The sequence below is a fragment of the Hippopotamus amphibius genome, chromosome 10 (genome assembly GCF_030028045.1).
Source record: "Hippopotamus amphibius kiboko isolate mHipAmp2 chromosome 10, mHipAmp2.hap2, whole genome shotgun sequence".
Lineage (NCBI taxonomy): Eukaryota > Metazoa > Chordata > Mammalia > Artiodactyla > Hippopotamidae > Hippopotamus > Hippopotamus amphibius.
In genome coordinates, this window is record NC_080195.1 from 104,160,398 (window position 1) to 104,174,822 (window position 14,425).

Genomic DNA, 14,425 nt, shown 5'->3' on the forward strand with positions numbered 1-14,425 from the left:
CACCTGTGTCCTGACTTCTCAGGTTGCCAGTGTAGGAAGAGCCCACCCATCATAGGCAGAGGGACCACAGGGGGGTTACTCAGTCATTTCCATCACTAGACTCTCGCTTCAGAAAAGCGATGAGTCAAAATTCAAGGAATGCATCTAGATGCAATATTCACTCTCACCTTCTCAAACCTCAGAATCAGCCTTTTTAACGATTTTGTTTCTAAGACACAAAATTTGATATAAACATCAAACTACCGTGGGTCCTCAACTGATACAACACCTCTAATGATAATGAAAATTACAACAACTAACAGATTGTCCCTTATGGGTGGCTTCTAAAGTACCAAGCACTGGCCTTCACATTCCATCTTCTCAAAAACCTTATTGTTATGCCCATTTGACAGATGAAGAAATTAAGGCTTCACGAGACTTACAAATTGTTCCCAAGGTTACTCAAGTAAGAAGAGGTGGAGCCAGGATACCTGGACTGGACACCATCAGCAACACCTGTCCTTCAACGGATGAATGGGGGGGAAAGTGTTATATACATACAATGGAATATCAGTTAGCCTTAAAAAGGAAGGACATTCTGACACATCTTTTAACATGTGAACCTTGAGAATATCAACCTAAATGAAATAAGCCCATCACAAAAAGACAAATACTACAGGATTCAACTTACACGAGGTATCTAGAGTCAAATTCACTGAGACAGAAAGTAGAACGGTGATTGCCAGGGGCTGGGGAAAGGAGGAAATGGAGAACTATTGTTTTCATGGGGACGGAGTTTCAGTTCTGCAAGATGAAAAGAGTTCTGAAGAGGAAGGGTGGTGATCACTACAACAATTCAAATGTACTTAACACCTCTCAACTATACACTTAGAAATGTCAGGATGGTAAATGTTATATGTAGTTTTACCACAATTAAAAATATTCTTTGAAAAAGAAGAGGAAAAAGTCAAACACAGACTCTAACTTTTATCAACCCAGGGGAATATGTAGTAAATTTTGATTATTCCAATACAGAAATCTAGATTGGTTAAAAGAAAAATCTATATCCCCAGATGACTTGTATATGGGGAGTGAAAATGCCAAAGTAAAATTAGAAACATGGGATTTTGAACACACACACACACACACAGACACAAAGGTGCTCTCAGGCAGGAACATAGATAGTCTAGTGTCACTTTTCTTTTCCCCCCTCCCATCATCTGCCCATTATATTCAGACACCCTTCCCAAGAGAATTGAACCTCGAAATAACCGCTTTTGACTTGTGCTGAAGTAAGACCAGAAGATGCAGCACCACCCCCTGCTGGCCAGGTCAGAGCACACCTGCCGTTTCCAGCAGATCTCAGTGGTACTTCGCTGATCACCCTGGTGGCCGATACACCTTTCAAGGCAAATGGGCCCAATCTGGATTCCAGATCTGAAGCATCACCCTGCAAACTACCAACCCATCCTCAACACGCGTCAGTTCTCCTAGGATTCCACTACAGGGAACCGCAGGACCAGAAAAGGACCGAGGCACACACCCTACTTGACATGTTATTATCCTCACGTTAATTATCATGACTGATTAAGGGAACGGGTCTTCCTTTCATTAGTAAGATACATTTCTAAGTCTTTGAAAAATGTTTTCACACTCACTCTTTCATGCCCTGGACCCCAAAGCAGGTGAGTCGAACATCTTTACCCTGCTGTTCAGAAGAGCAACTAGAAGTCAAGGTTTGCCCAAGGTCAAAAACTAGTTGGCTGCAAAGGAGAACTGGAAGCCACCCATGTTCCTCCTTCCGCAACACCTCCCTCCAGAGAGAGGGCTGGCCAGCATTGCAAGGGACAGGAAATTGAAATGGCTCCTGGTAAGGCAGTTAGCCTGCCAACCTCTGAGGGAAGCTGACAAATGACCAGAGCCCGCCCTGAATCAAAGAACACCTCCTCCAACCAGCTGCCGACTAACCTCTTCCCACCTGCACCGCGGAAGAAATAAGCTCCAAGAGTCCACACCCCACCATCCCCATCTGTCCACGGACAGAATCACGTTAGGACGGGAAGCTCAGAATAAGTGAGATGCTGCTGAAGAGCTGAGTTGGAGAGGCAGTTTCCCAATACGAACTTATCAGCTTTATTCCCACTCCTATCACATCACCCACACAGATATACGCTTTTTCCTTACTCCCCACCCCTTCACCACACAACTGTGAGAGGGGCGACGCAGAAGAGAGGTGAACCTCCCGAGAAGCAGCATTGGCTGCAGCACCCACCAGGCAAACAGGGTAAAACCCCGCTAAAAGATGGGCCTCTTATAAGAACAAAATCACGCACTTAAAGACATGCATCATTTCCAAAATATTGAAACAGACTGCAGTCACTTTACCTGAGTTGTTTTTGCTCTTCTGCCTTGCATGCTGTTGCTATGGCTAATTTGTGGGTTGGTGGCACCTTCAGAAAGACAGTGAGATTTCCTACAGGGAAGTGTGTTATAATTACTGTACGGAAGAGCCTCTTCAGCAGCAGCTGGTGGCATCTTATGGTTCGCAAGATCAGGAATATCAGACACCAAATTCCGACAATAGCCTGCAAATTTGCTCCTCGGCCCCCCGTTTGCCGTCACCCCAGAGTTTTTCTGAGCATACAAGTCCCCCAGCGAATTGGCACGTTGACAGGTACTGAGCTGCCGCGGACTCGCCCGGGGTTCCATCCCCCGAGCCTCCTCACAGTCTTTCTCTTCGGCGGAACCCAAGATCTCTTCGTTGCTTGTTAAATGTTCTTGGCTCAGATCAGAGAGTGAGAATTCCAGGCTGTCCTCCCGCCAGATGTCTGCAGATTTGGAGCGTTTCTTCTTAAAGCTCGCCGTCTCCATGAAAGTGGGCCCGTTGGATGTATAGGGAGGCTGCCTCCTGCCTCCCTCCGCCAAATATGTAGCGTCATCCCCGTAAAGCCTGCTCTCCTCCGAGTCTGGCACGCTCTGCACAGAAGCTGCTGTGAGGACGATGCTGCTGTCTACGCTGGGAGTGACGGAAGAATCGGTGTAAGACACGGGTCTCAAGCCCATATCTACTCGGTCCACCCAGATGGGGCTCCCGAAGTCCTCCAGGGTGCCTTCTTGGGAGAAGGGCTCCAGGCCATTTTCGGCCAAGGACTGGGGGATGCTGGGGGTGCTGCTGGATCGGGTGCTCACTTCCGAGTTCCTGTGGATCACCTTTCCCGAGGAGGCATGCCTGGTCCGCCGCGCCTTGTGCGACAGGCGCAGGGAGCGCGACGTGTGCTTGCGCCCCAGGCTTGCATGCTTTTCTCCATAAAACTCATGCACTACATTTTGGCTTTCTGCGTTTCCCATGGTTTTATGGTCTGTAGCGAAGAAAAAAAAAAAAAAAAAAAAGGAGGGGATCATTGAGTCACCAACGGGTACAGGCAGTTAACAGGAAGAGCTCAGCATGTAGGGAGGGCAGACAGCTTGGCAGGTAACAGCACACCTATATGCACTTGGCAGGTACTTGGACTCTTACACGGTAGCAGGTGAGAACTAACATCATTGACTGAGATTACTCCCGCGGAGATGTAAAAGAAGAACATAAATAAGATCATTAGAGGATGACACTTGTCTCTGCCCAGAGGGTAGCTGCTCGCCAGGCGTGGCACAGGGTTGCTTTCATAGAGCTGGCAACCCTTGTCTTCCTCTTCCTAAACTCTATAGTTGTGTATTTAAAGCGCTACACCTATCCACAAACTAAAAACTCTAAAGAGTACTAACCAAGGTGTCTGCCAAATGAGTAACTTACTGTTCGAAATTACATATTTCAAAAACCCAAGCAAAACTCAGAGGTGTGCTGGATAACCTCCCTCTCTCCCAATGGTTTTCTGTTTCATTCTGACTCCATCTATACTTCAAAATCAATCGAAAATGGGAAAGCTCAAGATGTAAGTCCAATCAACTCTTCTTAAAAAATCAAAGCCAAGAAGAAAGGGGGCTTTTACCTTTAATTCCACAGCATTCTGAAAACCCTGACTGGGAGGTTGGGGGGGGGGGGGGGTGAAGTGGGAGGGGGAGAGGGAGTTGGGCAAAATGAAACAGAAACCCTACTCTCTGCTTAGCAGCAAACTAATGGGTTTATTTCTGGGAGCAAATCCAACCTGAGAACATTAATCTGGTACAGAGTGCCCTGCAAACAGAAATTCACATGATGAAATCACTAAATGTGATTCAGCCTTTTGGGGCTACCCAGGTTAATTCAAGTCCTTCCTTAACAATTTCCCAGTCTCTCTCTTTGGTCTAAGGACTGTTACCCAGAGTGGGAAACTGAAAAATCCTCAAAGTTCGACAAGTGTGACTCTATTTAGCCTTATTCTCCTTGCTCTGCCATGAGGTTTCTCTAGACCATTTAAACTGTATACACTTCAGATACACACATGAAGATGACCAGAAAGGAAAGAAGAAAAATAGAGTAACTGGGCACATCTCTGAGCTGATTCTTTCAATCATTTACATAGTCATTCATTCACAAAATATGTACTGAGCACCTCCCATGTTCTAGAAGCTAGAGATGCAGCAGAGAACAAAAGACACCCATTCTCCACTCTCCTGAAACTGATATTCTAGCCAGGGAAGGAATACAATAAACAAAAAAGTGAAAGGTACCAGAGGGAAACGGGAACAAATTTATTGTAACCATTATAGTTTGAAACACCCTGCAATATAATATATATTCACATTGATCTAGAACCACTCTATAATCCCGCTGTTCAGTCTCAAACGTTGCTTAAGCTCCTACAAGCGCACCTTTACTGAAATGAAATTTGTGGCAACAGGAAGGGAAAAACCTCCATTGAATGTTCCGATGAGTTCAGAGGCAACTCATACAGACACCAGATGTGAAGCTATTCCCATATTGGAATATTCCCTACCAGGTCACACATCATATGATTCTGAGAGTGAAGTTTCCAAGAAAGAGAATCTTCCTTTTACTAGTAGCTAGTATACTTCAAAGCAGTAAGTTCACGCCTCTCTGGCTGGCGTCTTTAAGAAGCAAGAAAAAACACAGAAACTCAACTCGGTGTAGGGAAAATGAAAAGATCCACTGTCCAGGCATGAACATTTGTGTTATCTATATTCCTAAGAATATTATGTGCTACATTTTTGCAAGTAAAATAAATAAACATCTAAAGTAATGTTAGGACTTCCCTGGTGGCACAGTGGTTAAGAATCCGCCTGCCAATGCAGGGGACATGGGTTCAAGCCCTGCTCCAGGAAGATCCCACATGCCGCGTAGCAACTAAGCCCGTGCACCACAACTACTGAGCCTGCACTCTGGAGACCAAGAGCCATAACTACTGAGCCCACGCACTGCAACCACTGAAGCCCACGCGCCTAGAGCCTGTGCTCCACAACAAGAGAAGCCACCATAATGAGAAGCCTGCGCACTGCAGTGAAGAGAAGCCCCGGCTCGCCACAACTAGAGAAAGCCCGTGCGCAGCAACAAAGACCCAACGCAGCCAAAGATAAATTAATTAATTAATTTAAAAAAATAATGCTAAAGGCCATGACCAATTTCTCAGGGTTCTTGATTTTAAGTGTACATTAAGATACCTGGATGTGTCTACGTATCTATACGTTTGGCCAGTCAGTAATTAAAAGCTTAAACCAAGTGTTAGCCACAATCCCATTTTAAGAATCACATAGATTTAAATTTAAAAGAAGGAAAGAATGATGGTGACAGAAATTGAGGTATAGAAAGGCACAACTGTCATCTCATGTGCTAGGATGTACCCTCCTCTACTGTATACATCAACAATTTACAAATATAAATTGACAGACATATTCTCAACAACAAATTTCTGGTTAGGCTTGTTTCTGCCAACAGAAAACTAATCAAGTTAAAAGCCTCAGGAGAGGTTTCTTAAAGGAAATGGCCCCAACCTTCAAGAATTACAGCGCTCCCTGCATCACTCTGACGGGTCTGTTATATTAATAGCATTTTTAGTAGCAAGATTCTTCTCAGCCAGCCAAGGTAGGAAAGAAGCCATTTTTATCTTCAGAACTAGAGTTTAGAGATGAATGCCAAATCTCTTAAATCCTACCAAGAAGAAATTCTCAGGGGATGATCTAAGCAGAGTCAGCAGGAAGTCTGAAGCAATTCAAGTAAGGAGAAAAATGTTTCTAGGGACTGCTGAAACACCCCTTCATTTGAAAGCTTTTCCCAAAAGGTCAGTGAGAACCACGAAGGCCCATGTGGGGTCAGTGGGGGACCCTGAAATAACATAAGCGTGAAAAATTTAAATGGCTCATTGCACATAACAGACACAATCCCCCCTTTCAGGGACAACCCCCGTCCCGCAGGCAACCACCCTGTTCAACCACCAGAACACTGGTGAATTGAAAACCCTACCCTGTTCACAGACAGATGTAAAATGCCAGCTACTTTCATCATCTGCATTTCTCCCTGCTCTCTCCTCCTTAACCCTTATCATTTATTTTTATTACAAACAAAAACCCTGGCTTATATTTTACATTTGCACAGGCTTTGTTTGTTCTTATGAGTCTGGAAGCAACTTTGGGCAGAAAGTGGCTTTCGCTTTTTTTTTTTTTTTTTGGTAGCTCTACAGAGACTGCAAGTGTTCTTTGTATGATAAGGAGTCATTAAAGGTTCATGCATTTTAGTATCAAAAGCAAAAGGTAGTGATCAGGACTTCACCAACATAATCATCACACAGTCACTAGGTAAGAGGGGAAAGATTAAGTGGGAGGAGGACAGGCTAAAATGTAAAAACTGGGCTAGAAACTGAAAAGCAGACTGTCAGAATAAAGGTACTCAATCGCAAACTGGAACATGTTATCATTTTTTAACTCATTAAACTCACGGTTGACTTCCTTATGTAGAATGTTAGTGGCCCCAGATAGCCTGCACTTAGTGGGAGGGACGGTAAGCAGGAGGTAGTGGACCAGACTGTAACACAGGAACAATTCTCTGAATTTAAGCCTCAAGTCTTACACTCTCTTTCCAATGATCTAAGATCTGGCTTCCCGGCCTGCCCCAGGCCCTTTGCTCATGCTCTCCCTCTCCCTGAAACCCTCCAGCTTTCAGGCATCTACACCTGGCTCATTCTTTCCAGTTTGTTCCGATCTTGACTCATATGTCACCTTCTGAGAGTGGCCTTTCCTGGATTCTCTATCCAAAATGACAACCCTCAGAACTCAACATTTCTTATCCCTCTTTGTTTTCTTCCCCTCCCCACGCCCTTAGCATTTATCCTAACTGTAACAAAAATATATTTCATTTACTTATACTTTTTATTCTGTATCCTTCCCCACTAGAACCTAAGCTTCGGGGGAGGCTGAAAAGTTTGCTTGTCTTGTTTATTGGTGTATCCTTAGTGCCTAGAACATTGCCTGAAAGGCATTAGATGCTCAGTGGAAAAATACTGAATGAATGAATGAATGAATGAACGACAAAATAAACTTTAATCTAGAATGTGAACACTCAAACTCATACAACTACAACAGAAAATAGATGAGAATGTTAGCACAATGTGAAGGAGAGAAAACATATATTGGCCTTAACTACGCCAGCTCTTCTACATCAGAACGCCTAGAAAACACATCAGTTTCCAGTCTGTGTGCTGTTCTCTGAGTCCCTTCCACCTGCAGACCGGTGGAGGTGCCTCATTCCAGGCCACTTGGGTTTGGTATCACCCTGATCCATGAACGGAGTTGAGGGGTTCAGCTTGCCCTGCTCTACTGTACTCCCCAAACTTCAATTACCTGGGCAGAGAGAATTAAGGCCTCACTCCTTTCTCATTCCACTTAATTCTTGCCCTCAATTCCCACATTCCTCCTCTCTTAGGAGCTATTTCCTCAGAGGTATAGGAAAGGGGTTCGGAATTGACAGGGTACCTCTCCTCATTGTCAGGGCAGACAGTGCAGAACTGCTCAGCCTGAGATGATCCAGAGAAAATATGGGCAAAGGAGACATAGTGACGTGATGGGGAGGGGCCAGCTGAAACTAGAAGGGGTCAGAAAATCAAGAGATTCTCAGGGCCAGAGACCAAGGACACTAGAGGGGGTGTGACTTTCCCGTTCTTCCCAAGACCATGATCCTTCTCTTTAAGTGAGGAGTTACACTTTTCAAGTAATCACAGGAACTTCCTTTAAATCCCATTAGTAAAGTAAATACACAGTGAAAGAGTTAAAAGGTATCCTAAGGAATTTTATCAACAAGTACAGGCAGCACCATGTACAACAGCCAAGACACAGAAGCAACCTGAGTGTCTGTTCACTGATGAATGGACAAAGAAGATGTGGTACATATATATACAATGGAATATTACGCAGCCATAGAAAAGAATGAAATATTGCCATCTGCAGCAACATGAATGGACCTAGAGATGATCATACCAAGTGAAGCAAGCCAGACAGACCAAGACAAATATCATATGATATTGCTTACATGTGGAACTGGGGGGGGGGGGGGGGGGATACAAATGAACTTATTTACAAAATAGAAATAGACCCACAGACACAGAAAACAAACTTATGGTTACCAAAAGGGAAAGGGGGGAGGGATAAATTAGGAGTTTGGGGTTAACATATATACAATACTATATATGAAAGAGATAATCAACAAGGACCTACAGTATGGAACAAGAACTATATTCAATATTTTGTAACAACCTATAAGGGAAAAGAATGTGAAAAAGAATATATATATTCATATATACATATATATATATATATATATATATATATATATATATATATATAACTGAATCACTCTGTTGTACACCTGAAACTAACACAATATTGTAAATCAAGTATGCTTCAATTAAAAAAAGAAAAAAAAATAACTACAGCCATTAGGATGGTTCAAACATACATCAGGCAGGTGGTCCTTTCTCAGGGACTGCTTTTATAAATTTATTAGCTAACTAAGCCTTATGTGATGAAATGATATAGAACTATTCACACACATTGAAAAAAATGTCAAATTCCTGGCTTTCGCAGTTTATTGTAACTCTGTAAGATGCAACCATTAGGGGAAACTAGGTGAAGGGTATACTTATTGTGTTCGATTTCTAAAATTATTTCAAAATAAAAAGTTAAAGCTTTAACTAACTGGAATATTCTGGTTAAATGAAATTTTTGTTTAAAAATGAGGATTCTTCAACATGAAACGTTTTTGAAACCTCTTTTTTCAACACATTAGGCAATAAAAAATAAGCACGCACTGGGCATTATTAGTATAATATTATCAAGAAATACAAAGCAAACACAAAACAGTGGTCTGAAGTGAGATTAAACAGAGAAGTAGCGCTGATTAACTAGGGATAGGGCTTCTGTCTTTAATAGTGAACGAAACGGAAATGCTAATGTCTGGTGCCAGCCAAGATAAAGTAAGACACCGTGGCTGATCTCTCTTCCAAAGATAAATATTAAAAACTCTGGGTCAAAGGGAAAACCAACTACCTGAGGATTCCAAAGAATAAGCAAAAGCAGGTGGATTGGGGATGGGAGGCAAAACCTGAAGAAGTGGGACTTCCTTGGTGACATGTGGTTAAGACTCTGCACTCCCAATGCAGGGGGCCCGGGTTCGATCCCTGGCCAGAGAACTAGATCCCACATGCATGCTGCAACTAAGAGTTCGCATGCCATAACTAAGGAGCCCACGAGCTGCAACTGAGGAGTTGGCAAGCCACAACTAAGGAGCCCGCGAGCAGCAGCTAAAGGAGTCCACCTGCCTCAACTAAGACCTGGTACAACCAAACAAATAAGTAAATAAATATTCTTTACAAAGAGTGAGTTTCTCATTTTAGTTTTTATTATTCTAATTTCTCTTCCAGCCTTGCTTGCATGGAGGGTGAGCACACAAGTCCAGCTGTGGCAAAGGCAGTGAAAACTTCCGAAACACACTGTCATTCTGGCCAAAGAAACCAACAGTGATCCCTGCAAGTCAAAGAGTGAGACAGACCTCAGAGCGAAAAAAAGAGCTGGAAGAAACAAATCATCCAATGCTACGTATATCTACACAAGTCCCCAGCTCACTCCTCAGGTGCACATGCCTGAGACTGACCCAAAGCAAGACAGCAAAGGCTTGGAGAACTGAATTATGATACAAACCACAGCATACCTCCCAGTCTAGCTCCCAAGTGGCACATGTGTGGACTAAACTCACAGCCTTAGAGCAAAGGCTTTGAAAACCAAACTGACATTAGAGCCACCACCTACAGGAGGTCAGACAGAACCTGCCATCTGAACCTAGCCAGGTTGATTGTCTGCTAAAACAGCAAAAACGAAAATTCAACATTCTCCAGATGATTTTAACAGGACCTATATTCTCCCAACATCACACTCAAAATGTCCACAATGAGTTCCAAAGATGCGGGAAAATCTAACCAGTTCTGGGGGGAAAAGACAGCAACCCCAAGGTGACTGAGATGTTGGAATTATCAAACTTTTAAAGCAACTTGTATAACTGTGTTCTCTGAATAAAGGTAAACACTCTTGAAATAAATGAAAAATTTAATTGCTTGCAATATCTATGCAAGATCACTGTGAATGAACATCAATTATTATACATGAGTGAAGTAGAACACAAATTAAAAAGAAAGGTAAAACCCGCATCATCCAAGATATAACATGTAAGCTGCATTTTTCAATCATGCCAATGTGAGCTTTTCTCAGTACTACATGAGAAAAACATTCCAGTGAATAGAAAGCCACCCATGGTCAATGTCTCTGGGAAGAGAGAACAAAGAAAAATACTCCTGTAACTATGGATTGTTCAGAGGGCAAAGAGAGAGAGAAAGAAGATACAAGGGAAACAAGAAATAACCTCATCACCCTGTGGACTAAGGAGGTTATAATAATATTTTTACGGCTTAGGATGTCTAATTCCCTAGATGAGACCAAAAGTTCAAGCAGTACTGCAAACAGACAGCAGAATGCCCCACCCTTTAGCTGAAGAACAGGAAAGTTCCACAGGATCAAAGCCCAGCCTTGTGGGTCAGCCTGCCAGGGCTTGCCCTGTTCAGGAGTAGATAATCAAAAAGATAATTCTATTATTAGAGTCAAACATCTTTGGAGCAAAACTCTTATTCTCAGAAAGTAAAAACTTACACTTGAGACTCATATCCAAGATATTGGCTTTGAAGAGATTAACATTTTAAGAAAGTTAACAATATTTTACTTTCTCTCTCTCTCTCTCTCATACACACACACATACACACACCCCACACACGCGCGCACACACACACAAAGAGGTAGGGAGAAGTAGAGGGAGAGAGAAAGAGAGAAGGAATATACAGACCTGTGTAAAAACTTTTAAAGTTACCATCCTAGACAGAGTGATTGTGGGTAATTTTAATTTTCAAAATTATACTTTGTTTTTTGTATGTTCCCAAGTTACTACACTAAACCTGCAATTCATTTTAAGGAAAGAAAAAATAAATAAATGCTTTAAGTTCCCAGGTTTCTTGGATAAGTGAAGAGAGTAAGGACAGGAGCACCACACTGACAGATACAACATAACAGCACCAAACCCAAACTTACAACAGATGGCTCGGGAAAATTATCTAAGATAAAGAAAATACTACCGAGCTGGGACTTAATCACTCCTTCTCTACGTTCCAATGGCACTTTGCTCGCCTTCCTCACATCGTGTCTGTGGCATGCTTATCTGTACAGTGACACACTCGTCTTGCTTTGTACGTACCCTTTCCCATTTTATTGTAATCTCCCCATGGCAGGGACCATGCCTTACTTGTTATTACATTGGCTATTTAAATAGTTTCAGTACAGCTCTTCTCAATGGGAATGCTCATCGCTCAGACTGCCTATAATGACGGTATTTCAAAAATATAAAATATTAGAGCCCATTACTGAGAGAAAGGTGACCCTACGTACGTCATATTCAAGTTAAAAGTTAACTATTAAAGCAAGGTTTCTCCTGTTGGTAAGGGCGTTGTGAAATCCAAGCATAAGTCATCAAATGATGGTATATAAATTATAGTTATTAATAACAAAAATTTTCATCCCCTCTCAAAGTATTTAAAAACTTATTAAAATAAACGTAATGATTACCCTTCCATGACTTGAAAACAGACCTCCAAAACTGCAAGAGAAAGGATGAAATGTATTTATTTCAAAGTTAAATTTGAAGCAAAAATCACAAGACAACAGATTGCAAATTTAAAATTAGATTTTAGTGGGAGGGCTTGGTTTCAAGCCTGTTTTTTCCCTACTGGAGGCTGAGCCTGAAGACAGGGTGGGGGGTTGGGGGGGAAAGAGCTAAGATTAAACTGAGACAAAGTTCTGAAAGTTTTTGCTAAATCTTTACAAACCCATGAAAAGCACTTTGCCAAGTCACACACAAATACCCCTAACACAGGAGACTCAACAGGAAGGTTTTGCAACAAATAAAAGATGATCTCTGATTTAGAAAGATTATTATTTTGACTGCATTTATTTTGCTTTTTAAAAGATTATCCAAACCAGAAACAAAATATATCATTGTTTTGAAGTAAGATTTTGAAGCTGGGTTTGCCTTTTTCAAACATAATCCCATCTAAAGATGGCAGAGTTTGAGAATAAATTTAAAAGATTCTGAGGGCAATTCACAGGGGAAAAAGACAGGTACCCGCTTTTTCTTTTTTTTCTTTCTCTTTTTTTTTCAGTTTTAATGCTAACACTTTTGAACTGTTAGATGGGTGTAGCCTTAATCCAAAAAAGTGAGTCCAAATTCTTTTTCCCACAAGCTACATACAACACAGCAATGCCGATTATACTAAAATGTATCTGTCTCACCACCTCTGAGCCATTACCATTAATTCATGGGGATATACACAGGCTCATATATACCTATGCAAACTTACCTTACAAGGCAACAGTGGTTCCCAGCCCAACTTGCCCCAAGAGCACTGTGGCATTTAGATATTGAGATTGGGAAATTGCCAGGATGAACACTGACCGGGGCTGGGCAATGTATCAGCACCGGCCCCTCGGAGTGGCCATCACAGTCTCATCTGAGTCTATGAGAATGTACCAAAAACCTGGAGAGGACAGAAAAAGAGAAAGCAAATGGTCAGCCAGAACACAGGAAATAGGAATTTTCCATCAAGCCTATTTACATAAAGTCTCCAACATCCATTTTGTGTGAAATACCATACCCCAAATTTAACAATGAAACACTTAGCAACAGGTATAAAATAACAGACATAATCAGATGAATTAATAAATACAAGCATATTTACATTCATGGTAATAAATCACCTAACCAGCTCAGTTATTTTATCATTTTAATCTATCTCTAGAGATGAAGGTATTGGATAACAGAAACAGGTTACTGTGGAATGATGTCCGTGGTTCCCTCTTAATCTTTAAAAAGTCTCAACAAACAGAGATGAGTGAAACAAGGGAGTCTCAGTTATTCTCAGAGTAGAGCTATATCTATCACAGAAGCTGAGGAAAATGCTAAAAGACAGTTAAAAGACCAAATTCAATACACAGACCTTCTCATCCTATACACGTTTTCAAAATAAGAGGAAACTCATGAAGAATGTGCACAGGAAAGAATCTAGGTAAAATATCCAAACTGTTATTTAACACAGTAAATAAAATGCCAAGGATAGCGCCACGAACAAGCAGTATTAATGGTCTTTTATTCTAAAGCCTGCCTTCTGAGGTGAGATTGCAGACACTAAGACAGGAGAAGCCCTGAGGGCTTCCTTGGGGTGGCTGCCCTCATTTCTCCCCTACTGACCATTCCTTTGTGGGGCTGCGCACGGTTGGTACCTGTTGCTGGCTGCTTCATCAAGGTGAGAACCCGAGATGATAAAGTTTGCACAGGACCACAGAGAAAATTGCCTCCTGCTGCGGAAGGCAGCCCCAAGGAGACAATAAATAAATAAATATATACATCCATAGAGAACAGCACGATAAGTGAAGTTACAGTTCTCCCTATCTTAGAAAACGTGCTATTTCACCATGAACTTGGTGAGTCACACTTGCCAGGAGAGGAGCATGAATTCTCAGCAATACCCCACTATTACCCTACAATACGTGTCCTTTCCATAATTCCCCCACTGCTGCCTGTTCCTTCTCCTTTCTAAGGCATCCTCCTTAAGCTGCTCTCTGCAAAGTTTCAAATTTTCAAAGCGGCTCCTGAATTGCTTAGGAACTGGCAGAAATTAATAAGCAACAGCCCATTTATATTGAAATGGACTCATTACGGTACCAGCTGCCAATAATTTGCAAGGCTGGATTCTTGCTGGCAAACCAAGCCGGCTGGCGGCTGTCCTCCACCTGCACGATGAAGGCTGATAACGCATCTTTCATACTTAAAAAAAAGAAAAGAAAAAATACATATTCTACTACCAGGACCAAAATGTTTCTCCATTATATTCTTCTAACCCCTGAGCAGAAAAACTACATGGGGAAGAAAGGGAAT

At 42.0% G+C, this 14,425-nt stretch overlaps 1 protein-coding gene across 8 annotated transcripts in view; it reads right to left on the reverse strand.

The window, feature by feature from the left end:
* The window catches only part of TIAM1 (TIAM Rac1 associated GEF 1), a 395,420-nt gene that overhangs the window by 130,444 nt on the left and 250,551 nt on the right, over window positions 1–14,425 (reverse strand). For 7 of the 8 annotated variants that reach the window (XM_057696187.1, XM_057696186.1, XM_057696184.1 and 4 more), the window contains 2 exons: window positions 12,852–13,028; window positions 2,365–3,338 (listed from right to left, as the gene is read on the reverse strand). In XM_057696187.1, the coding sequence (XP_057552170.1) occupies window positions 2,365–3,327 (963 nt within the window). In that variant the 5' untranslated portion in view covers window positions 3,328–3,338; window positions 12,852–13,028. The remainder of the gene's footprint in view (window positions 1–2,364; window positions 3,339–12,851; window positions 13,029–14,425) is intronic. The other variant, XM_057696189.1, reaches the window with a different exon arrangement.